The 26,837-nt window shown below is 33.9% G+C and overlaps 5 protein-coding genes across 5 annotated transcripts; all 5 read right to left on the bottom strand.

Moving 5' to 3' along the window:
* Nucleotides 1-1,069: 1,069 nt before the first annotated feature.
* On the bottom strand, nucleotides 1,070-2,359 carry LOC131623207 (uncharacterized). The gene is made up of 2 exons (XM_058894205.1): nucleotides 1,718-2,359; nucleotides 1,070-1,492 (listed from the first exon to the last, which is right to left on the bottom strand). The coding sequence occupies exons 1-2, from the start codon at nucleotides 2,357-2,359 to the stop codon at nucleotides 1,070-1,072; spliced, it is 1,065 nt and encodes a 354-aa protein (XP_058750188.1).
* A 1,934-nt stretch (nucleotides 2,360-4,293) lies between these two features.
* On the bottom strand, nucleotides 4,294-5,430 carry LOC131623208 (uncharacterized). The gene has a single exon (XM_058894206.1). It carries the CDS (start codon nucleotides 5,428-5,430, stop codon nucleotides 4,294-4,296), a length of 1,137 nt encoding a protein of 378 aa, XP_058750189.1.
* Nucleotides 5,431-5,988: 558 nt separating this feature from the next.
* On the bottom strand, nucleotides 5,989-6,417 carry LOC131623210 (uncharacterized). Its single transcript, XM_058894207.1, has one exon. The coding sequence runs from the start codon at nucleotides 6,415-6,417 to the stop codon at nucleotides 5,989-5,991; it is 429 nt and encodes a 142-aa protein (XP_058750190.1).
* Nucleotides 6,418-9,711: 3,294 nt separating this feature from the next.
* LOC131623211 (uncharacterized) lies at nucleotides 9,712-10,524 on the bottom strand. Its single transcript, XM_058894208.1, has one exon. It carries the CDS (start codon nucleotides 10,522-10,524, stop codon nucleotides 9,712-9,714), a length of 813 nt encoding a protein of 270 aa, XP_058750191.1.
* A 10,720-nt stretch (nucleotides 10,525-21,244) lies between these two features.
* Nucleotides 21,245-22,514, bottom strand: LOC131623212 (uncharacterized). The gene is made up of 2 exons (XM_058894210.1): nucleotides 22,029-22,514; nucleotides 21,245-21,952 (listed from the first exon to the last, which is right to left on the bottom strand). The coding sequence occupies exons 1-2, from the start codon at nucleotides 22,512-22,514 to the stop codon at nucleotides 21,245-21,247; spliced, it is 1,194 nt and encodes a 397-aa protein (XP_058750193.1).
* Between the last annotated feature and the right edge of the window lie 4,323 nt (nucleotides 22,515-26,837).

Consider the following 26,837-nt stretch of genomic DNA (forward strand, 5'->3'; position numbering starts at 1 on the left):
ATTAATTCATATAACTTAAGAAGACTTATAGGTCTTATATATATGAACATTTAGACCGACCTATTTAACATTTTTTTCTAATATATATGCATATATAGACCAATCTATTTAGTCTAATTTATTATATATGAAAATATAGGCCGGCCTACGAGGCTTTATAGACTTTTCTAATAGCCTATGTTTGGTCTATTTTATTAAATAGACTTTTAAAAAAGCCCAAGCCTAGCTTTTTATCAAATACGCCTAGCCTAGCCTGGCCTTAAGTAGACTAGGCTATAGGCCCCTGTAGGCCAGCCTGATCTATTCCCACCCCTAACGTTGGCCACGAAAAACTGAGGGCTATACATTTTGATGCAATGTATCTAATTGAATTGATTTAGTTGAATTAGAGCATTTTTCAATTTAATTAATTCATTATGATTTAGTGGAATGAATAATATTAAATTAATTAATAGTGGAGTTAATATTATTATTTATTATTAATGAGGCTATGAAGAAATAAGAGTTTTTCTTAGGTAATGGGAGTTAGTGGGGTTATGGATGTTTATCAATTATTAGTAATTAATATTAATAAAATTTGATGGGTTTTATTGGCTAAAAAGAAATTATAAAATCATTTATTAATTATTAATATTAATAAAATTTTGCCGGGAATAATTGATGGGAGAAATTGTAGGATTATAATTTAATATAATATAATTTAGTAAATGATAAAATTTTGGCGGGAAAAATTGATAGGAGAAGTTGTAGGATTATAATTTAGTATTATTATTATTATTATAAAATTTTGACCGTAAAAATTGATAGGAGAAGTTGTAAGATTATAATTTAGTATTATTATATTATTATTATTTTTATTTTTTTTTGAACTAAAATGAATATATATTAATTCAAAAAACCAATGAAGTACAATGTCATCCTAAAGGATCCAACAGATCAAAGAGGACAAAAAAGAAAACAAGGGAACATAAAGGCCTACATCATAAACCTAACTATGTGATCCCTAATGTAATTATCCTTCCACCCCCTGTAGGTGATGTTATCAACAATTAAGCTGACAGTATTCTTTCTATGGTGTGTCAAAAACAACAGCATTCCTAAGCTGCCATAGGCCATAAATTGCTTCAGAGAAAGCTAGTTTAAGAAGTTTAGCTTTCCATCCCTTCTTTCTGATAGTGTTGAGGATCCACTGTAGCTCCATAGACCAGTCCTGGGGAGTATGCTTGATCTCAATCCACTCAAGAATGGCTTGCCATATATCTTTAACAGTCCTGCATTGAAAGAACAGATTGGCACTGGTTTCAGGGGCAGAATTACATAAGCTGCACACAGAGTCTTGAATAAATCCAAATTTGATAAGCCTATCTTTGGTTGGGAGTCTTCCATGGCATAGCATCCATGTGGTAAACAAAGCCCGAGGTCTAGCTGAATTGCACTGCAACAGAAATCTCCATGAAACCTTTGGAGTATCATCAATCAAAGCATCATAAACCTATTTCATATTAAAAGTCTGCATGGTTAGCATCTTATTCCAAAGAGTCTGAATCCTACCAATATGTCCCCTCTGCAACATAACTGCCTGGAAGATCCAAGACCAAGAGGTCCCATGTTCAATCTCCATGACACAAGTTCCCTTCAGATAATAGGTATGAGTCCACATAACCCACAAGTTGTCAGCTTTTCTGTATATATTCCAAAGGCATTTTAGCATTGTCACCTGGTTCCAAATAGATAGATTAATGATATTGAGCCCACCATTACATCTAGGTCTGCAAACTATATGCCATGCTATAGGGCTTTTCCTGCTCTTGTCACTCTTTCCAGTCCATAAGAAAGTTCTACAGATGGAGTCTGTCTTGGCTAGAACAAACTTTGGTAAAGGGAAGCATTGCAACCAATAGTGAGTAATGGCAAAGGAGATACTTTGAATAAGTTGCACTCTACCTGCATAGCTTAATAACTTGGAGGTCCAATGTCTAACTCTAGCAACAATTTTATCTATAAGAGGAAGATAATGGTTGATACTTAACCTCTTACTAGTTAAGGGCACACCAAGGTATTTGACTGGTAATTCACCCTCTTCAAAACCAGTGATCCTCTTGATAGCCTCTTTAGAAACAGCATCCGCTCCTCCACAGAACATCTTACATTTTTGGGGATTCATGGTGAGACCTGTAGACAAAGAAAAAGCAGTAACAGTAGCAAATAGCATGGCCACAAAATTAGAATCTCCCCTACAGAACAAGAGTATATCATCAGCAAAAATAAGATTGGTCAGGCCAACCTTCTCACATTTGGCATGGAAATTAAAGTTCTTATCTAATTGCATTTTCATAGTCAGCCTATTGAGGTACTCCATATCTATCACAAAGAGCAAGGGGGAGATAGGATCCCCTTGCCTTATGCCTCTGCAGGCTGAGTCAGCACTCCATTCACATTAAAAACACATGACATAGATGTCATAGTGGCCATAATCCAAGAGATGAAAGTACCAGGTATACCCATTTCAAACATAATATTTTCTAAGGCTTTCCAGTTCACTATGTCATAAGCTTTTTGGAGATCCAATTGCATCATGCACCTTGGTGTCCCATGCTTCCTACCATAGCCCTTAATAAGTTCATATGCCAACAGTATATGATTGTGAATATGCTGTCCAGGAACAAAGGCAGCTTGGCACTTGTTGATAACACTCTTCATAACCTGGCCCAATCTAGCAGTGAGAATTCTTGAGATAATTTTGTAAAATATGGTGCAACCAGCAATTGGCCTGTAGTCTTTGATACAACTAGCAGTAATGCTCTTAGGGATCAAAGTTACCAAGGTTTTATTGAAATGTTTATGCATAATACCCTGATCAAAGAACTCTTGAATGGCAGCCACTACATCAACCTTAATGATATGCCAACTAGATTTGTAAAATCTAGCCCCAAAACCATCTATACCTGGGCTTTTCTGATCACCAATCCCTTTTAAGGTTTTTTCAATTTCCTGAATTGTGACTTGTCTTTGGAGGAACTCCCTCTGGTCCCATGTCAATTGTGTGCCCTTTCTCATTGCCTCAATGTCTATCTTGGCAAGAGTAGGACTATCTGCTCCCATGAGTTTGCCATAGAAGTCCACAACTTCCTTCTCAATGTCATCTTGCTTGGTTAAGGTAGTTCCATCAGACTTCCTAAGCATAGTGATACTCTTGGACTTATGTTTGGCTTTGAGGTAAGCATAGAAAAAGGAATTGTTCTCATCACCCATCCTCAGCCAGTAAATTTTAGATCTCTGAAGCAACACATGTTCCTCCATATGATTCCATTTAATAACTTCCTCAGTGAGTCTTTTCACCCTTTCAATATGCTGACAATTCAGTCTATCGTGCTTAAGGGTGGTTTGGGCCTCTTGAAGTTCAGCTCTTCTCTTAGTCAAGTTAAGATTAATATCATTGGTCGGCTTCTGCAGAGACCTGAGGGCATGTTTGAGCCTCTGAAGTTTGTACCAAAGAACAGTCATAGGTTTTCCTCTGGCAGGTTTATTCCAGCTCTCTCTCACAGTTGCCTCATAGCCCTCCAAATCAACTAAATGATTGCTAAAACGAAATAAGTGCTTTTGGGGCTTAGCTTTAGGGATAGAAATATGGAGTAATGCATGGTCAGATATGCTAGGAGGAAGAATGTGCAGCATAGCCTCACTATTACCTTGAAACCAATCAACATTTGCAAGGACCCTGTCTATTCTAGAGTAGATAGGATTTCTACTTTGGTTGTTAAACCAAGTGAAGTAATCCCCACTACTATCCATTTCTCCCAGCCCAATGGTACTCATCATATTCAAGAGGTCCTCATACTCAGATTCAGCAACCATATTTCCCCCTATACGATCTTGAGCAGTGAGCACATTATTATAATCCCTAATCACACGCCAAGGCCCCTGTTGGGTTCTATGGATGGTATCAAGGTTCTTACACAATCTCCTACGAGCCTCAAGTTGATTAAGAGCATACAGGGCAGTCATTCAATATTTAAAGTTGTCATTGATGTCATATATGCCACAATGGATGAACTGGCTACTACTATTTATCACCTTGAGATCAATCACCTCATCATTCCAGAACACCCAAAGCCTACCATTATTATGACTAGTGTAATTGTCTACAACCTTGCCGGGTAACTGAAGTTTATTCCTGACATTTATAGCCTTATTACACTTTACTCGAGTCTCAATTAGGATGCAAATATCAGGTTTAAGCTCAAGGAGACGGGAGCTTACCTATCTTATTAAGCACCCTAACATTCCAGGAGACTAACATGGGGGAGTTTCTGTGGCAACTGGTTGACCATTCAAAACCTCCAGGACCTCAAAAACATTGACACAAGGTATATCATTAGATTTAGAAGATTCAACATAAGTTATTATCTTCTTACCTCGATCTCCAATTGCTTTATTCACACGAGTCCAGTTCTGCTCCTCTTCCACTTCAGGAATCCTCTCATCCTTTGGAGTGTCATTTGCATCAGGGATTGGTTCAACTCTAGGTGGCTTTGGTTTCCAGACTCTCCTCTTTGGTTCTACTCCACATTGATGCCCCACCTTCTGACATTTCTCACAAAATTTTGGATGCCATTCATACTCAATGGCTTGTTTCAATTTCCTTCCTTCAGGATCCTTTATGATGATTTCGTCAAGTAGCTGCCGTGTGATATCAACTTCAACCAATATCCTGGCATAGGACACACGCAGCTTATGTGCAGTGCACTTGTCAGTGACCAGGGGGACTCCAATCGCGCTACCAATATTGTTCAAACTACGCGCACCCCAAAGATGAAGAGGGAGCTTCGGCAGTTTGACCCAAATAGGGAGTGTACGCAGGAGATCCTCCTTAACATTATAATCAGGCCGCCATTCCTTCACAACGATAGGGATATTTTGGAGAGTATAAGGGCCCTTCATCAGAATATTTTCCATGTCATCATGAGTCTTGAATCGAAGAAGAAAATATCCCTCTTCGTGGTAGTACATATCAGGGAGCGTCACGAAGTTCCAGGTTTTCGTCATGAAGTTCTTCACCATGTTCATGCTAAGATCTTCCCCCAGTCCATACAGGACTAGGGTATTTTCCCATAATCGAAGCTCAGTTGTCACGTCCTCTTCCTCAATTTCAATGTCATAGTCGCCTTCAACCCTTGCCGGTGCTACATATGCCATCGCCAAACCCTTATTAGGGTTACGATTCTCATTGAGCACATCAACCCAAAGGTTGCGTGAATCAGTTGAGACATCTACAGAATCCTTCTTCACAACCGTTGGAGTCTTCACAAGTTCCGTTTTCTTACTTTCATCTTTCTGAGTGGTATTCACCGGGATGCTCACCAGCGAAGCAAGGTTTGGAGGTGATGGAGGCACCGCAGTTTTCGGACGCCCGCGTCCCCTCTTCGCCATTTGTTATTATTATTATTATTATTATTATTATTATTATTATTATTATTATTATTATTATTATTTATTTATTTTGACATCTAATTTAAGCTTAACTTTCGACAAAAGGTTATTGATGTTTTATCCATTATTTACATTAAAGTTTTCCAAGTTAATTAATTAATAATATAAAGTGATTTTATTAGTTTAAATATATGATATTTAATGATAATTTATCATTGAATTGTAATAATCGTAAAAAAAATTTTAAGGATAAGATTAAGTGGTGTTTTAAATGTAATACATCATATTTATATTAATGGAAAAAAATAGAAAAAGAAAAGATACAAATAAAAGTCCAGATGTAATAAAATTGTCTGAATTTAAGAAAAGGATTTTTAAAAATAAATTACATGAATAAAGAACTCAATCATATCAATAAGAATAATTTGAACTCATAGATCAATTTTAATCTATAGTATTATGAAAAAGAAATTGACAAATAAACAAAAACTTCACCGTACATGTCTACGACACAAAGGACACATGCTAGATATATCCAACCACTTAAAAATATAATCTTTATGATAAACATGGACTAGGAAACTGGATAGCTTTTGACCCAACTAAAAGATCTACAAGACAAATTGAACATGTCATGGCTTTAGAATCCTGTGTTCCTTCTTCAACTTGAATTATCTTAAGATTGGTATGATGATGTCTCTTAATAACTTCAATGTCTCTTCTGACTGGAATTTGGTTGATGTTTCTTTCGGGAAAAATAAAGCGGTCATCTTGCACATTAGCATCAACTGACAATCCATCTTGAGTACTCAACCTAGGTTGATTTCTCTCAAGATTGATGTTATTCCTTCTTTGGGTAGGTATAATGCCTCTTCTTATTGGAGTTTGGTTGATGTTGTTTTCCTGAAAAACATAGTGGCCATCTTGGCCATAAGCATCCACTGAAAAGACATCTCGAGTACTCAATCTCTGTTGATTTCTCTCCATATTGGTGCTAGCCCATCCATCGGTTGGTATTATTTCTCTTCTTACTAGAACATGGTTGATCTTGTTTTCCCGACGAATAAAGTGGTTGTCTTGGGCATAAGCATAATTTGACAAGACATTTCAGATACTCCCCATAGATTGTCTTCTCTTGAGATTGGTATCAAACCATCTTTGTGTAGGCACTATGTCTCTTCTTACTGGAACATGGTTAATGTTGTTTTCGTGAGAAATAAAGTGGTCATCTCGGAAATAAACATCAACTGGATATACATTTCGAGTACTCAATCCAGGTTGATTTCTCTCGAAATTGATGTTAGACCATCTATCAGTAGGTACAATGTATATTATTGGAGCTTGGTTGATGTTGTTTACATGAAGAATATAGTGGCCATCTTGGACATAAACATCAGTTGGAAAAAACTTCTTGAATATTCAACCTAGGTTGATTTCTCTCCATATATGTGTTAGACCATGTATGGGTAGGTATTATTTCTCTTCTCAGTAGAACCTGGTTGATGTTGTTTTCGTGGTGAATAAAGCGGTTGTCTTGGGCATCAACATAAGCTGGCAAGACATTTCTGATATTCAGTCCTAATTGATTTCTCTCAAGATTGTGATCAAACCATCTACGAGTAGGCATTATGTCTCTTCTTATTGGAACATGGTTAATGTTCTTTTCGTGATGAATAAAGTGGTTGTCTTGGACATAAGCATGTGTTGGTGGGATACTCGTCATAGGTTGATTTCTACCACGAGCCCGATAATAAACATTGGGAGTCGGATAAAGAGCACAAGGAATCATTTGATTGTTCATACCATGTTACGACAGTCTATATGCATCTTCCATAATTTCTCTATGAGAACGATTTCTAACTCTATTTCGATGAAATTGTTGTTGATTCATCCTTCGAAATCAAAAGAAAAAATTCCAACTGAATCAAACAATAAATGTAAAGAAACAAAGTTCTGAGCATAAATGTAAAGAAAAAGAATACAAGTGAGTGTGAAGAAATTAAAACTGAAAAAATTGAAATATTTATTGACTATTATCAAGGGCCTTTTTTGTTGTTCAAGTATCTCAACTATAAGATAATTGTTAAAAAAAAAAAAACTATAAGATAATTGTTAAAAAAAAAAAAAAACTAAGATAATTGTTAAAGTTCTGATATAATATAGCATATGATAATCAATCTCCTAATTTTGTGCCCTAGTATAAAGAGTATATCGTTTTTCTATTTCGTGTATAGATTTATGTAGTTATTCCTAATGAGTAAATTGCAATTTTATTTATTATAACTAAAAGATATTTTATTTTTGAAAACAAAATATGCAAAAATATTTATGTAAATATTTTAGTAAATGAAATAATAAGTTGAAATAATTTTGTCTTCTATTAACATATGAAAATAATGGAAGATTTATGTTTGACTAAATCAAACAACAAGAAGATTGTGAATTTTCAAATTAATCTTTATAGTTTGTTTTTGTAAAATGGCCTCTACGACTTTATAAAAATAGTGAATTGCTCTTGAAAATTTATAAGAACTGTTAATCGGTCTCAATAAACTTCTATAAATCTATGTTTTTAAATGGACTCTATTTAACATTTAAAAAATTGACACTTCGATTTTTAAAATTTTGAATTTGATCATAGTCTTTTAAATTTCAAATTTTAAAGTGAAACATTATTTAGAATTTTAACACTGTTGATCGACTTGAGAATTAATCGGCATATTATTCCTATATTCTCGAATTTTGTTGGGATATGAATTACTTTTTTAGGACAAATAATTGTATTTTGTAACAAATTTAACAATTTAATTTCCTCAATTATCTCTTCTATTCTATTGTAAAATTAATAACTCTAATAGTTTTTGATAATATGAAAATAATTACCTAAAGATATGTATTTAGAATAATGGAAATAATATTTAAATTTAAATATGTCGCTCCTCGTATATATAAGTCGACGAGATTTTAATTTTCATCTCTGTATAATTTCCGATACTAAATTTTAGTAAAAAAAAGCGACATGATTAAATTAATTATTTTTAAATAACATTTATATCTTGCTTGTTTTCTCAATATCTTGCTCGTTTTCTCAAGAATAAAAAGAAACTTATTTTTAAAATTCCCTACGTATAAGAAAATTTATATAATTATTTAAAGCTAATAAAATTATTGTGCCAATTTTAAAATTTTAATCAAGACACAGACTAATTTTAACAAAAGTTCTGTCAAAACAAATAATTAAACACAAAATCGATAAAAACAAAATAGCAGAATAATATTTAATATTCTCAAACTTTATTTTTTTTATTGTACTGCAAAAAGCAAATAGTAAAAACAAATAATTAAACAATGGTGATTTGAAATATGTTAGCTAGATTTTTCATTGAAAATAAGAAATATATGATATTAGTTATGTTCAATCTATTTTAGATTCTCACTGGTTCAAACATGATGTAACAAGAAATTGTAAGAGATTGAAAATATTAACTTTACATATTTTTATGTAAATTTATTTGAAAATAGTATTTAAATATGTACTAGTCTATTTTTTTAGTACTCTAACTGAACTATGGCCATATAATACTCTATTACAATATATTAAATATGGGATACAAAATAAAAAGAAAATAATACAGAGTTTGATTATGCTTCCTACTCTATTTGGTTTTAAATATAAACAAAAAATGACAAATATTTAGTCTGATTTAATACCAATTATATATACATTTTTGCTTTTGTTTAAAATAAGAGGAACAGTGTAATTATATTTTTGTCACATAAATTATTTTCTCGACCTATGTGGTTCCTCATTCTTTCATCACTCACTGTTTAATATTATTATTATTCATTCAAATTATCATTTTTTTTATCATGGCATCTAAGTTTAATTTTTTGACAAAAGGTGATTAATATTTATCTAGTATTTACATTAAAGTTTTTTAAATTAATTAATTAACAATATATAGTTATTTTATTATCTTAAATATATGATATTTATTGATAATTTGAGATTGATAATAATATTTTTTAACAGTTATAGGATAAGATGAAGTGTGTTTTAAATGTAATACGTACAAACACTAATAGGAAAAATTGAAAAAGAAAAAATACAAATAAAAGTCTAAATGTAAAAAAAGAAGAAGCTCTATTTAGAAAAAAAGATTTTTTTAATAAATAAATTACATGAACAAAAAGTTAATTAATAAGAATAATTTGAAATCTTACATCAATTTTATTGTATAGTATTATGAAAAAGAAGTTTACAAATAAACGAAAAAAACTTCATCGAACATTTCTACGACACAAAGGACACGTGTTAGATATATCTAACCACTTAAGAATACAATAGTCATGATAGACATGCAAACATGGACTAGGCAATTGGATAGCTCTCGATCCAACTAAAAGTTCTACGAGGCAAATTGAACATGTCATGGTTTCAGAATCTTTTGTTCCTTCTTCAACTTGAATTATCTTAAGATTGGTATGATGATGTCTCTTAGAAACTTCAACATCTCTTCCGGATTGAGTTTGATTGATGTTTCTTACGTCAAAAATAAAGCGATCATCTTGAACATTAGCTTCAGCTGACAATGCATCTCGAGTACTCAGCCTAGGTTGGTTTCTCTCTAAATTGGTGTTATTCCTTCTCTGGGTAGGTATAATGCCTCTTCTTACTGGAGCTTGGTTGATGTTGTTTTCCTGAAGAATATAGTGGTCAACTTGGCCATAAGCATTCACTAAAAAGTCATCTTGAGTGTTCAACCTATGTTGATTTGTCTCTCTATTGGTGCCAGACCATCTATGGGTCGGTATTATTTCTCTTCTTATTGGAACTTGGTTGATGTTGTTTTCTTGAAAAATAAAGTGGTTGTCTTGGACATCAGCATAAGTTGGCAACACATTTCGGATACTCCTCCCAAATTGACGTCTCTCAAGATTGGAATCAAACCATCTTATTGGAACCTGGTTGATGTTTTCATGGTGAATAAAGTGGTTGTCTTGGGCATAAGCATAACCTGGCAAGACATTTCGGATATTTCGAACTGATTGATTTCTTTCGGAATTGGTATTAAACCATCTCTGGGTAGGCATTATGTCTCTTCTTATTGGCGCATGGTTGATGTTATTTTCATGATGAATAAAGTGGTTGTCTTGGACATAAGCATATGTCGGTTGAATAGTCATCATAGGTTGATTTCTACCACGAATCTGATAAAAAGCATTAGGAGTCGAATAAAGGGCATGAGGAATCATTCGATTATTCATAACATATCGTGGGGATCCATATGTGACTTCCATAATATCTCTATGATATAAATGAGAATCATTTATAATTCTATTTCGAAGAAATTGTTGTTGATTCATCCTTCCAAATAGAAAGAAACAATTCCTACTTGATCAAACAATATCTGCGGACAACATAACATAACATGTATCAAATTCAGAAAATAATGTTGCAATTTTAAAACATATAACTTTATTTTGTGAAAAAGAAAAACGAAATATTTAAGAGAATAAATTATAATATTAAATTACTGATGAATAAACAGTAGAGTTGAAAGAAAGAAAAAGTAAGAAACCTTTTTGAATGACACAAACAGCAACTTGGGGGATGGCACAACAAAGAGAAGTGGGTGGTGAAGAGAAACAAAGTTGTGAATAGATATGTAAAGAAAAAGTGAAAAATGAAGATTCATATTTATAGGTTTTTAAAAACTTCCTAATTGTGTGCCAAGTATTAGGAGAATATCGTTTTTATCTTTCTGTTATATAGATTTATGGAGTGTTATAGCTAGATATTGGATTCAAGATTTTTTTTGTTGCTAATATTTCGAATGTTAAATTGCAATTTAATTTTTTATTAAGTTTTTTCAATTTGAACTAATTATATTCAAAATATATCAGACTTTAAATAAATTATCTCTTTTAATCGAGATTTAAACTTTATTTATGTGTTAATATTTAATGAGAATCTAGTCACTACCTCTAGAGTTATCCCTATTAATTTTAATAATTATTATAACGGAAAGATATTTTATTTTTGAAAATAAAAAATAAAAATATTTACGTAAATACTTTGAATTTAAACATTTAAGTAAATGTTTTAAATTTAAATATTTAATTAAGTGACATTTTAAGTAGAAATAATTATGTCTTCTACATACGAAAATAATGGAAGATTTATATTGACTAATAAATCAAACTATGCTATAATAAGTACTTGTTACATTAATTCAAAAAAAAAAAAAATAGTACTTGCCATATGAAATTAAATATTGATTTTAAAAAATAAACAAACATGAAATTAAATCCTTTTGTGTCACTAACGTATAAAACAATCTATTAGATAAATAATTCTATATCAAACAACAACAAGAAGAAGATGGTGAATTTGTAATTTGATCTTTATATTTGTTTTACAAAATGGCCTCTACAATTTTATAAAAATTGTGAATTGGTCTAGAAAATATATAAAAACTATGGATAGGTCTCATTAAATTTCTAAATTGGTCCCAATGTTTTTAATTGGTCTCTGTTCAACATTTAAAAAATTGACGCTTCAATTTATTTATTTATTTTTGGGATAAATAACTGTTACCCTCCTACTATTAGGGCGAGTTTTGGTTTTCCCCCTATTAATTATTTTTTTTGGATTACCCCTTTGAAATATGAAAAATTCTATGATTTACTCCCTAGGACCCCTTGTAAACTTGTTTTTTTGATTTATCCCAATGGGTTTTCACTGTTTTTTACACGCTTAGGGGTACCCTAAAAATACAGGGGTAATCCAAAAAAAATAATTAATAGAGGGGAAAATCAAAACTCGCCCTAATGACAGGGGTAAATGTCAATTATCTCTTTTTTTTTAAAATTTTGAATTTGATCAAAATCTTTTAAATTTCAAATTATAAAGTGAAGCATTATTTATGAAATGAAAATTGTGTGTTTAGTTTATTTTACTATGTAATTAATGCTATGTTGATTGATTTGAGAACTAATCGGCATATTACTCATATATTTCCGAATTAATGCTATGTCATTCATATGGTATTTCTTTTACTAAACATATTTACGTGCCATGTACCCATGATTATTATAATATACCTATAGTTTTTTATTTTTTTTTGACAAAAGCAAACTCAACATATTTCATTCATAACACAAAGTTCAATACAAGGAGGTATCACATTAAAAATCCTACGCTTAGTCCAAGAATTGGCCGCCTTAGCTAACGTATGGGCAACCAAATTCGCTTGGCGCTTAATGAACTTTACCTCAAAGTTCAGAAATAAACATAACATATCCTGAATAGATCTAATGATAAAACTAAATTCAGAGGAGCCGACATGTTTAGCTTTTACAGAATTGACAACAACTTGACAATCACTTTCAAAGATAACATGAGAAAATTGGGAGGAGATAGCATGTTGGATTGCTTCCTTCAAAGCAATGGCTTCAGCTTCAAAGACCGAAAGCAGGCCTACATCCCATGAAATACCTGCTCTGATAAAACTCCCCAAATGATCCCTAAAGCACCAACCTCTATTAGTAGTACCACGAACATTATTAAAACCCGCATCAACATTGCATTTCACCTGATTTACCATTGGCGGATTCCAAACCGCGGGAACATTATTAGTATCGCACTCCGAAGGTTCCTTTCTAGCTTCGAACCAATCATACCAATTATAATACGCTTGTAAACCAATACGAAGGGCGTCTTCTCGACTATATTTCCAAACAACATCATTCCAACTCTTCCAAAGAACCTCAAGCATGACCGCAAATCTACCTGCAGTCCTACGGTCCTCCCGACTACAGACGTCAAAAATAATTGACTTAGCATCATGAAAAGAGTGTACTCGAGAGTCAATTATAGAAGACAAACCTGCTGCCCGCCAACTCTGAATAGTAGAAACGCAGCCGAAAAAAATGTGCCACTCATCTTCTTCTTCCAACTCACACCACGGGCAAATAGATGGACAAAGAACATGATGTTGTTGCAACTTGGTGCGAGTCGGGAGGCATCCCCTACAAACCCGCCATAGCAGATGCTTAGCTCTAGAAGGAGCGGAAATATTCCACAGATTCTTCCAATTACCCTCCATACCATGAAACCTCGTACCCCTCTGCAACTCTCTCCAAAGCCTATAACCCGATTTCACACTATACTCACCATGCTTCTCCTCTTGCCAAACCAACCTATCCTCCACAACATCCTCCACCAACGGTACTTTAAGGATAGATTCAGCCCCTACAGGATCAAAAAAACTCCTCACCATTCCCACATCCCATTGCTTGACACCGAGAAGTAACAAATCCTTGACAAAAAGTGCATGAACATCTCGACCTTGTGGGCCTCTAACCCACCAATTATCTTTCTCTCGAAGCCACGGTTCATACATAACCTTAATATTATTTCCTTCCCCTATGCTCCACCTACTCCCCACCTTTAACACCTCCTTAGCTTTCCATAAACTACGCCACACATAACTCGGATTGTTACCAACTTTAGAATCCAAATAAGATGAATGTGGAAAGTAACTTGCTTTGAAGATTCTAGCTACAAGAGAATTGGATTTTACCAGAATATTCCAACCTTGTTTTGCAACCATAGCCATGTTGAAAGCTTTGAAGTCTCTAAATCCCATACCTCCCTCACTCTTCAACATAGTCATTCTCTCCCAAGCCAACCACCTGATACCTTTGTTATTTCGACCTCCCCCCCACCAAAATGAGTTAAGCATTTTTTCAATATCATTCACCACCCCATCCGGAATCAAGTAGACATTCATAATGTAGGCTGGAATCGACTGAAGGACTGATTTAATCATAACCTCTTTCCCCGCTTTAGATAAAGCCCGACCACTCCATGAATTGATTCTTCTCCAAATCCGGTCCTTAACAAAATAAAACACCGCCTTTTTGCTTCTACCAATCATGGACGGAAGTCCCAAATAAGTCCCTGTTCCCAACACACGTCTCACCCCCATCACTTTGGCTAGATCATCTTGAGTTGGCACACTCAAGTTACGGCTGAAAAACACTTCGGACTTAGAAAGATTAACTACTTGACCCGTCACCTCAGCATAAATATTTAGAATCTCCATTAATTTAGAGGCTTCTTCTAGGTTCGCCCTGCAAAAAAGAAAACAATTGTCAGCAAAAAGCAAGTGGGACACGCTTGGTGCCCCCTGCAAATATGAGCACCATGTAGATCTCCACGGGAAACGACTTCTCTAATAAGAGCAGAAAGGCCTTCTGATACAAGGATGAACAGATAAGGTGACAAAGGGTCGCCCTGTCTCAAACCTCTTCCTGGAATAATGGGTCCGACTCTATCCGAGTTAACAAGAACAGAGTAATGCACTGAAGTTACACACATCAACAACCAATGAATCCAACGCTCATCAAAACCCATGCGAAGCAGAATCCCTATAAGAAACCCCCAATCAACTCTATCATAGGCTTTGCTAATATCAATCTTCAATGCCAGATTAACCATGTTACCGCTTGTTTTCTTTTTCAAAGCATGAATAATTTTAGTAGCTGCCATTGCATTATCAAGAATGGACCTCCCAGTAACGAAGGCAGATTGCTCCTCCGAAACACACTTATCCAAAACCAACTTCAAATGATTAGCAAGCATTTTGGATACAATCTTATACACCACATTGCAAAGTGAAATAGGTCTGAGGTCCCTCATATCTTTCGGGCTAGGACATTTAGGAATAAGGCAAATATCAGTTTCATTGAGTTCTAGAGGAAAAAAACCTCTGGCCAACCATGTTGATGCCGCATGAAAAATATCATCACCACATAAATTCCAGAAATGTTGATAGAAAGCAGGATTGAACCCGTCGGGGCCCGGAGACTTGTCCGGATGCATTTGGAGAAGCGCTTCATATAACTCTGCTTTGGTAATAGGACATAAAAACTTGCAATTATCTTCTTGTGAGATTACTGATTGAACACAATGCAAAACCGGTTCGTACACCCCTTGCTTAACCACAAACAGCTCCTCAAAATATGACTTCGCAACACGACACAGGTCCTCATGATCTCTTACCACATTTCCTGTCACATCTACAAGCTTCTCAATTTTCTTGAATCTCTTCCTCACAGTAGCCGACCTGTGGAAAAATTTGGAATTCGAATCACCATACCGTAGCCAGTGCATCTTAGACCTTTGTTTCCAAAAAAATCTCCTCCTGAATCAAAACTTTATTGTACTCTCTCTGAGCCGCTATAAACCTGTTGGCTGCATCTTCGTCATTTGCCAACCTTGGAGCCTCCATGGCTACAATATGAATGGATAGCTCATGCCGTTGCTTGTTACAATTAACCTATAATATACCTATAGTTATTACTAAGAAATTGATCAAATCGTCAAAATTGTTCTTTTCAAAAAAATATTATATTATAAATTGGACAAAAAAAATTAATTAACAAAATTATCATACCACTTTTCTATTATCCAATAAAAATCAAGGCTTTTGACAAGTGTCTATTGTAATGTTTAAGATTTGGAAATTTCTCTCTCAATCCCATGTCCTGTTACGCACCACCAAATTGTCCATTTTGCCCTCGTGCTTTCGTAGATATATCTTCGGAAGTAACAATTTTTTTTTGTTTTAACGTTGTTCTGTTCCGTAGATGCACCTACGAAAGTCTTCCGCATGTGCGTCTACAGAATTAACCCAGACCCAGAAAACCAGAGCAGAAACATTTTTAACCATAAAAGACATTGCATTGATTCATTGATTAATCGATATTACAACAAAATTCCAAACAGAAAATTAAGAAAACTAATAGATCTAAGAAATTACAACGGTTAAAACAATGTCATCTAATTCATGCATCATTTGAATGCAATCCATGTCGAATTTCACTTCAACCCACCAACGTTCCGTTTTTCCGGTTGCAAACGAGGTACTTGTTCTAAGCCTCTGGATCCTTTTGATTTCTTCTCCGGATTTGTACTCCCCCTCTTAAAAAGACATGAAAGTCCTCTTGAGTTGGTCAAAGGAATTGATATTCCAAAACTTCATCGGCACAGGTGGTTTAACAGGAGAGAAAATGACATGTCCATCCCTTATGCGGTATGCCGGTTCAGGATCGGGACTCTTCATTGATGTTCAGTGACATCCATCTGGCCTAATGCGAGACATTTTTGTGTTTGTGTTTAAGGTTTGTGCTTGTGGATAATGCAAACCTAGAAACCCCAAATTTATAGAAGCCTTTGGAAAATATAGACCACACAATGTCTGTCACAGAAAGTTCTGTAGATGTATCCACAGAAGGGTCATACGTAAAACCTTTTCGTAGATGCCTACGGTAAAGACCTATAAGTTTCATTGTAATACCCTTCCGTAGATGGATCTACGCAAGTTTTCCTGCTATTTTTTTAGCATAACAGAAAGCAGTAGAAGCAGAATTTAGGATACTGTCATACCCTAAAATTTGCCCATCATATTTCAGTCCATCTGACTTTCAAATGCTCAAAGATCTCCAATTGCTTAAAGCTACCTATCTCCTAAACAAGTGCCTCTGAACTAGGATTTTGCTTTTCTCAAAGGAGACTCAGGTTCTGATACCTCAAATGGACCCCATGGCCTCTCATATGATTCAAAAGATCCTCATGCCAAGTTTCGGGCTCTGATTCATAAGATTGCTCATTCAACTGCTCAAATAGTCAACAGTTGACTAATTTGACCTAAATGTCGACTATGGTCAAAATACAGTCAAAACTCCTGATTTTTTGTCAACATCAATACTTTGAAGTCAAATTCATCATTTGATCAAGGTTTGATCATGATTCATCAAGAAAAGCTCCAAAATCAACAAAACTCATAGTTTCTAAATTAGGGTTTTGTAGGAGAAAGTCAACTGAACTTTGACCAGCCATAACTTTCACATGGAACATCAGAAATTTTCCATCCAAAGCTCATTTTGAAGGAAATTGAATTCTATACAAATTTGTATCTCACATGCCAAGTCTAAAAATGCTTCATTTGAGAGATATGGACCAAAACATTACAGGTCCTTCTAGAAGCTTGAAAAAAGCAGTTTTTTTGTCAGGAGCAATATTTTATGCAATTTAAATCAAGGAAAAAATAAAAACAAATATCAAAATGGTGCATGATCTGATTTTTTTAATCAAATATCACTTTTGGGGCTCAAGTAAATCTCACATATTTTATTGGAAAGAGATTGAACCAAAATAGCAAGATTTCATATAATTTTAAATCAAATCTTTTTCAATTTTTTTCTCTCACCAGTCACTTGATTCTTTGTCAATATTTTAACCCTAATTTGTTCCATTATATATACTCATAACATGCAGCTAGCAAGGACACGAAAATTGGGAGAAAGAACTAGGGTTTTCAAGACTCCAAAAAACTCCAAAACTAGGGCAAACTAGCATTCATAGTTTCAGGATGATTCAGAGGCGAGCAAGTATTCTATTATACTTCTGAGACACCCTAAGGTGAGTCCAGGTGATTTTTAAAAGTTCACCGCATGTGGAAGGTATGTATCTTAATCAATAAATTCATTCATAATTTTGAATCGCAAATTTCCTATGTCTGTGCGTGTTAATATGGTTTGAATGGACTGATGTGTTCCTTTAGTTGTTTAGAGCATGTCTGGATCATTACAGGAGGCCATGAACGTGAGAATCTCTATTTGCCATTGTTGATGGTCGTGAAGAGTTTTCTTCATAGCTACGCATACAAACAGTTTCAAGCCAAAATAATATCACCAATGCATTCAGAACCTCTTAAACAGGTGATCTGGGCGTTTGGTATTTTTGTGCAACGTCGTTTTTGCAAGTATCGAACTGTGCATGGCTTTTAAAGAAACCTGCGGAAAATTTCGTAGGTAAATCCGCACCAAAATCCGTAATAAATTCCGCAGGAGAAGAGGTCAGGGACGATGAACAGTAGGGGTGCCCCCTCTTGAGACACGCGTGCATTTGCTACTTGCTGGTCAAACGTGGCTTCTTTCTCTCCAATTGCAATTGGTTAGTCAAAGTTTCAAAGGTATCTCTCTCTCCTCTTGATTGGACGAAACCAGATAATGGTGGGGCAGGCTGACTTCATCTTTGAATCTCCCCATTTATACTATTTTTTTATATTTATTATATTTTGTTTAAACTCTAACAAGTTATGCATGCAGCAAAATTGGCTTTGGTGTAGTTTTCTCAACCTTTGAAACCAGGGCTCGATCCCCATGCGTGACAATTTTATTTTCACTATTTGTTTGATCATTATCCAGTGCACGCGTTCCAAATACGCTCATCATGCACGCTCAGGTTTCAGCCTTTATATCAATCAAGCGCCAAATCCTACGTCCTGGAATTGAAGCTCCACTATGAACCCCCAAAATACTCCCACACAGGATTTCAAGCGCTGAGTTGGCTTTGGCAAATGGGCTGGGCCTCCTTGGGTTTTAATTCTTCACCTCCTGCCAATTGCTGTACCCCCCAGGTTCTTTAATTTCTTTAATTTGTTTTTATTGTTTCTTTTTGAGTTTGTTTTTTTTATTAACTAATTTTGATTACCAAATTGCGATTAAAATTAACACACTAATAGAGCATTAATTCAGAAATTAGGTTTAGTATAATTAACCTTAATTTTATTTTTGTTATTGATTTTAATTAAATTAGTTTGTTAATTAGGTTGGTTATTTTAGTCAATAATTTAATTAATTAATTTATGATTAGGATTAATATAATACTTGAATTAATGTAGGTTTCCAATCAATCTCCTTTAACTCTGATTTTTTTTCCAACTTTGATTTTCTCCCTATTCTCTTCTCATCTCCAAACTCTTTTGATTGACGCATGATTGTTTAAATTTTGTGTTTTATTTATTTCTCAATTTTAAAATTTATTTCATTTAAATATTAGAAATTATGTATAGGTTGCAAGTGTTTTTATGTAATAGTAATTAGGACCTTTTATTTTCTGCATTTTACTTTCCGCATCCCCCGTTTTGGTATTGTAATCCCCCTCCCCGAAGCCTTGTAATACCATAGGACATTTACATTTCCGCAATTTATTTTTCTGCATGATATTAACTGCGTGGTTAGAAAATAGGGAGTGACAACTAATAATTGAACGTAGCTCACTAATTCAAGATAAATATCTGAATATAATCACGTGATTGCTACACACACACACACCTTTAAGGTAACCACTCTTATGTTGCCTTCTCGATCAAATAGTCAAGTCCCTTCGAGCGTAGGGATACCTTAGCTTGCTGCCTTCGATTCAAATCATCATAGTCCCTTGGAATAAAAGATCATAGTCCCTTCGAGTTGCCTACGAATAAAATGATCTCATCCCTCGATGTTGCCTCGATAAATGATGATAGTCCCTTCGAATGCTAAGGTATCCTTACTGTTGCCTAAAATGACTATTATATCCTTCCCCAAGACTACCTGCCCCCTTTATGGCAGGGACAGTCTGTGGCGAATGATAATCTCGATGACCCTTTTTAAATCCAAATGAAAGGACTACCTACCCTCCTTGTGGTATGGATAGCCCTTTCAAATGAAAAACTTAAAGAACAAGAAAGACGAATTTAGGGTAGGTAGTTCTTAATTGCTTGCTCCATTCAAATAAAAATCAAATGCTTTTCACACCTCCTTTTCAAATAATTTCCAAAAGGCTGCGCTTATTTTACAAGCTAAAGTCCTTATTCAAACATTTTCTATTCACACACGACACTTTTCAAACAATTCAAACGAACAAGTGAGCTAACCAATTAAGAGCCCATGGATAACCATGGATACAAAGGGTGCTTTAAACCTTCCCTTTGTATAACCTACCCCCCGAACTCAAGTCTTTTTAAAAGGTCTTTCCTGTTCTTTTTGCCTTTCCAATTGGATAAAATAAAAGTCGGTGGCGACTCTTGCTATCCGCAATATTTCAAAGAAAGTCAGTTCTCCCACCGTATTACAAATACAAATTCACAAAACTCACAAACACACAAACACAAAAAAGGATTATATTGCAATGTGATAGAGTGCATATATTACACTTTGAAACTAGATAAATATATGAAAATAATTGTCGCCAGCTAAATCTATTGGTGGTTCCAATTTTGACTTTTCTGCATTCGAGATTTTATCGATATTCTTCAATCTTTCGAATTCATGCATCCTATCAACAAATACATCCGGCCACGTCTCAGCAAGTTTGGTATGATGAAGATTTCATTTCAGTGACGTAGGTGGTATGGGTCATCCCAATTTCAAGTAAACTTGTACAAAATGACGCGATTTGGTGAGCCATCCAACACATATAATATGATCAATTGGATTTGTAGGAGGTGCGGTGCAGAGCGGAAAAAAGGTTTCCGAAAAACCATAACGCATCAAATCAATGCATACCATGTCATATGCGCATTAATAAGATGTCCTATTTCCGGGAATCTCATCCAATGCACAACCGGTGCGTAGCCCCCCCCTAAGGAACAAGAGCATCGTTGACCGATTGAAATTTGGTCTCGTCTTCCAATACCCGCATGTACGAGTTTTAATGGTTCACCAACTCGTCCATAAGATCATGACAGACAAGCTCACGGGCATCCTCTCCCTTACCAAGCAAAGCCGATACGGCCCGAAATCCGCAATTATCGTCCCCCACCATATTAACGATCCGGTCGATGTATTTATGCATAAAAACCGGCATCTCGTCAATGAATAGAATTTTTGCAGCAATTTGTACCTATTCAATTGATGGAGCAATAGGTGTTGGAATCGAAACTTTTGGAACAATAGGTGTAAGAATTGGAGTCGATACTTACGGTGGAATAGGTGTTGGAGGCGGTTTGCTTAGGCAAGCTCCCTTGTTTGAACTCTTTTGAGATTTTTGCGATTTCGGAGTAGGTGAGTCGGGAAAGAGTTTGTCGACGTGCTCACAATATGAAGGAGACCATGTTGTCGAGTTGTCATTTGGTGTAGACTTCACTTTCTTCGTAGCACCTTTTGTCTTAACGGGTTGAGACGACGGTTTCATGTCGGTTGTTTCGGGAAATCCAATCCTCCGCAATTGTTCTTTGATGTATAATTTTGTGTTGTCATCAGCCTTCGAAAACCTCTCTTGTATCGCCTCCAATTCGGAAATAATAGAGATATTCAAATATTCTTTGACACAACCATCATCATCAAAACTAAGTCTTTTCCAATGAAGAGTGATTTCATTCACTGTTATTGACTCACCTAATCTCACTTTTTTAGCAATAGCACAAGCACACGGGAGACCATACATGATAATAATAGTGCAACCACAATTTGCGGATTTGCCACCAATTATTTTACCTCGATTCGCCTCGTGAAATATATAATTCAATCCGGCCCGAGACACATTGCCGATCAATTGAGAGTAAAGGATTTTGTTCTTAAATCGATGCTCCAAAACCGTAATGCTCCGACCGAACGACGTTTGTATTTCGTTGTGTTGGTTCGAAATCATATGATTTATGGTGTCCCATGCTTTACACAGATCACCCTTGCTATCACACAACCAATTTTTCAAAGTAGCATGTGCCGACTCAACTCTAATGGTGGTTACCAAGGTGTCATACCTTATCAGTCCACGCACAAACAAATTTCTCCTTCACTTTGTCAAGAATGATATTTTCAATGTATTTCAATAAATCGGGATATTTTTCACATATTTTCCAAAATTGCAATACGGAATCGGCATATAATTCTTTTGTCGACGAACGAGCCGATGCATTCAATATTTGGTCAACAATCACTCCGGGCTTCACCACTTTCCCACCTTCGGTCGCTACTTGTTTTGTCCCCACGACGGGTTTAACCTTACTTCTCACACTACATGATATGTGATAACGACAAAGTAATACATCGGAAGAAGTAAATACCTTTGCAACCGCATTCATCAAAGCGGGGTCGCGTTCCGTAACAATCGCCTTAGGCATCTCGACATGCTTTTTCAAAAGTGAACGACACACCTCCAAGGCCCACCTAAAATTATCCTCTTTTTCACACTCCATAAAAGCAAAATCAACGGCAAATGTCTTTTCGGTGGACGTAACACCAACCATCTCGAATAATGGGAGTCGATACTTGTTGGTCTTGTAGGTAGAATCGAGAAGGAGCACTGTCGAGAAAGTGTTGAACAACTTTATAGAATCTGGATGAGTCCAAAAAATATCCCGTACCGTAACCTCGTCATCGCAATATCTGTACCGCACCACATATTTGACTCATTTGTTGAACTACTAAATTATAAGACATCGAAAATTTAGCTTTGTAAATAAGTTGTTGTATACGTAAATAAATTGTTGTATATGTAAATATTAACTTTACATTTAAAAAAATACTTTTATGTAAATTTATTCGAAAATATTATCTGGATATATACTAGACTATTTTTGAAACTCAACTATGTGTACCTATAATATTCTATTGCAATGTATTATATATGGAATACAAAATAAAAAGAAAATAATACAGAGTTTGATCATACCTCCCTTATATATTCTATTCTATTTGGTTTTAAATATAAAAAAAAACAAAAAATATTTAGCCTAAATTTATATCAAACATATATACATTTTTGCTTTTGTTTAAAATAAGAGGAATGGTGTAAATAAATTTTTTCACACAAATTATTTTCTCACCTCTTTAAAACATATCTACAAGGTTCCTTATTCTTTCACCATTCACCATTTATTATTATTATTATTATTATTATTATTATTATTATTATTATTATTATTATTATTATTATTATTATTATTATTATTATTATTATTATTATTATTATTATTATTATTATTATTATTATTACTATTACTAGTAGAAGACCCGTGCTTCCGCACGGGTAAGTCAAATCTTAAGATGAATAATGTATTACAAACGCAAAAATAAAAAAGTTTAAAAATTCGAATGAGGAATATTAATTTAAAATTAACAAAATATAATATAGATGAAATGAATCTATATATAATAGCTATGTAAAAAAAGAAAATAGAAATGCAATTATCATTTGTATCTTAGGTAATTCGATAAGGCTAGGTTGTTGGTGATATACAATTGTTATTATAAAATCACTAATAACTGAAAATCTTTTAAAAAAAATACTTATCAAATCAGCAACATGATAAATTTAATATGTCTAATAAATATAAATATTTACAAATATGACTAATAACTATAAATATTTACAAATATCATTGATAATTATAAATATTTATAATATTTTGTTGTTTAAATAAAAAAAGTATTGGGATGATAGTGTCCCGTGAAAATAGTGAGTTTATGCTAATTATAAATATTTATAATATTTTGTTGATTATAATAAAAAATGTATTGTGGTGATAGTGTCCAGTGAAAACTTCTTAGAAGAATAATTTTCAATTTTAATTGGTATATAATTTATTTAAATGCAATTATAAAATATGAAATAATAAATTTTAGGCTTAAATGCATCTTTGGCCCCTATAAGTTGGCGAGTTTTTGATTTTCTTTCTGGTAAGTTATTTTTTTTGTCTGAGTCCCTAAACGTTACTTTTTACTTGTGGTTTAGTCCCTAAAGCTAAAATTTGCAGGAAAATCTGCAGGTTTCCTTTGGATTTTGCTGCGAATTTTCCTGCACATTTTAATTTTATGGACTAAAACGGACGCGAAAGTGAAATATAGGGACTCAAAAAAAAATTAATAGGAACAAAAATAAAAAAACTTACTAACTTACAGGAACCAAATGTGCATTTAAACCTAAATTTTATTATATAATATAATTTAGGCTATAAATTGCTACAAACATCTCATATTTTATTCAAATAGTAGGAGAAATTGAAAAGACTACATAGGAGTATGACGATATGTTACTGAGAGTTTGTGAGATATATTGACCATTTGATATTTTTATTTGAAACATTATCGTTTTGACTATTATTTTGATTTGGAGAATTATTCCTTTCTTAATGGATTAATAATTTTATTGTAATGCAAGAAATATTTGAACAAACATATAAGTAGATTATATTATAGAAAATATACTGAAAATAAATTAAAATAAGTGTAAATTGTATTGATTATCTTATAATTTGAGTTACACAAAACATTCACCTAACTTCTAAGATTGATAATATTATAAGAGTGGATGATGATAGGAGTGTATTGATTGTCTTTTTCCTAAATTGCATGAATGAAACTTGTTTTTATTTTTATTTTTTTCTCATTTAACACTTTTAATAAATTTCCCAAATTCAGAATTTCATCCTCACACCATAACATTGCAGTGGTAGAGTTTTGGTCAGAAAAAATTTGTGTAACCATACCAAATATATTTTTCCATAAATAAAAAAAAAAACTGTATCTTCTACCCTGCATAACTCAACTATCTAAATCACCTCACTCACAGAATCATACATAAGTCTTAATTTCTTTTATATTCACCACTTATTCTAAAATAAAGGAGTGGATTCAATTTCACATAATCTAAATTTATTACTAAAAATTAAAATTAATTCAACTGAGTCACTACAGTATTAACACTGATTTTCTTCAATATAGATAGTTTCACTCATGCTTTCCATTTTTAAACTCAAATTTATATTTAACCATACACTTAATTAAATATTTTAAATTATTTATCTTAGTGTAATTCGGTGGAGAACTGACTTTAAATATGTTGCAGATAGCAAGAGTAACCACCAACTTTTATTTTGTCCAATTTTTAGGAAAGGTATAAAAGTATATGAAAGACCTTTAAGAAAAGAGTTTGAGTTCGGGGGTAGGTTATGAAAAGGGAAGGTGTTAGCACCCTTTTCATCCATAGTTATCTACGGGCTCTTAGTTTGCTTAGCTCGTTTTTTTTGTTTTTTTTTGTTAGCAAAGCTTGAAAAAGCATAGTGTGTCTGTGTGTCTGTGTGTGTGTGTGTGTTTTGAAAAAAGAATGCCAATAGTAAGACGAGACTTCGCAATGATCCTTGTGTCAGTCCTCAAGGATGCATGCGAAGTATTTTGAAATTTGTTTGAAAAAGCAAGTGGTGAGAAAGCATTTATTTTTGTCGAGCAAGCAATTTAAGAGTAAATCACCCTAATGTTTGGTCTTTCTTATACTTTCCTACTTTCCTTAAGGGATAGTACTAACCATACCATTTGTGGGTAGGTAGTTCTATCTATTGGATGTTTACGGGACATCGAAGGGTCGTCTATGATCGTTGAAGGCAACACAGTAGAGGTACCTTTAGCAAATTCAAAGGGACAAATCATTACTTTTCGTAGGCAACAATCGAGGGACGAGATCATGTATTCGTAGGCAACATCGAGGGTCATCGAGGGACTATGATCTTTGTGATGATTTTTTGAATCGAGAGACGTTTGCTTTTGGTACCCCTATATTCGAGGGACAGGACCATTTTTATTCGTAAGGCAACCAAGAGGGGAGTACCATAGAGGTGAGTGGGTGCGAGTGTGTTAGATTCAAGTACTTTATCTTGTATTAGATTAGCTACGATTATTTAAGTTATCTTTCCATACACACCCTAATTATTAACAGTTAATAATTTACATGTGCGGAAAGTAAAAGCGGGAAATAAACCTAGCTATTACAAGGCTTCGGGGAGGAGATTACAAATTGCCAAACAAGGATGAAACACCTACTACAATTATTACAATAAACTAGAATGAAGATTAAAGCGAAAATATATACAAAAATTAAAGAAAAGGATCGTAAATGTCCATAAAATGATCCAATGACTCCAGATGGTAGTACCTCACCAAAAAAATAAGAAAAAGTGTTAGTAACAATGCATAAAAAGAATGGATGAGAGACGAACAAAAATAAGAACGAGTATTAATAAAAATTAACTAAAAAAATCTAGTAATTAAACATGAAATATAAAAAAAGGAAGCATGTAAAAATTAAACAAATATATTTTTTTTTGTGTGTTTTATATGAAAAATAAAGTCTAAATAGATCTAAACTCTAAAAAAAAATAGAACAAATGGACCTAAGGCCCAATATTTACTAATCTTAATAATAAGAAAAAAATGGCAAGAGAGACGTGAGGAAGTTATAGGGACGCCAGACTTGGTTCCGGCAGTTTTGGCTTTGTCGAAGCGGCGGATACGTGGAGTGTGGTTGTTCTCAGTACTACTTTTATCCTTCGATCTCTCTCATTGCATGATTTATGTTATATTGAAAGTTTGGCCTATGAGATTTGTGTCATGTTAGTGGTGATAAAAGGTTTATGTGAATGGTGTTGGTTCAAGGATGAAAAGCTTGGTTGACAGTGAGTTTGAGTTAGTAATTCAAGGTTTATATGATGAGTGGAAAGTTCGTGAATGTACAAATGTGAGGGATGATTTAAATAAGGATTCCCTTCTCCCCCATTGAATGGCCCGTTTTTATAGCT

This window comes from Vicia villosa, unplaced genomic scaffold, assembly GCF_029867415.1.
Source record: "Vicia villosa cultivar HV-30 ecotype Madison, WI unplaced genomic scaffold, Vvil1.0 ctg.000058F_1_1, whole genome shotgun sequence".
Taxonomy (NCBI): Eukaryota; Viridiplantae; Streptophyta; class Magnoliopsida; order Fabales; family Fabaceae; genus Vicia; species Vicia villosa.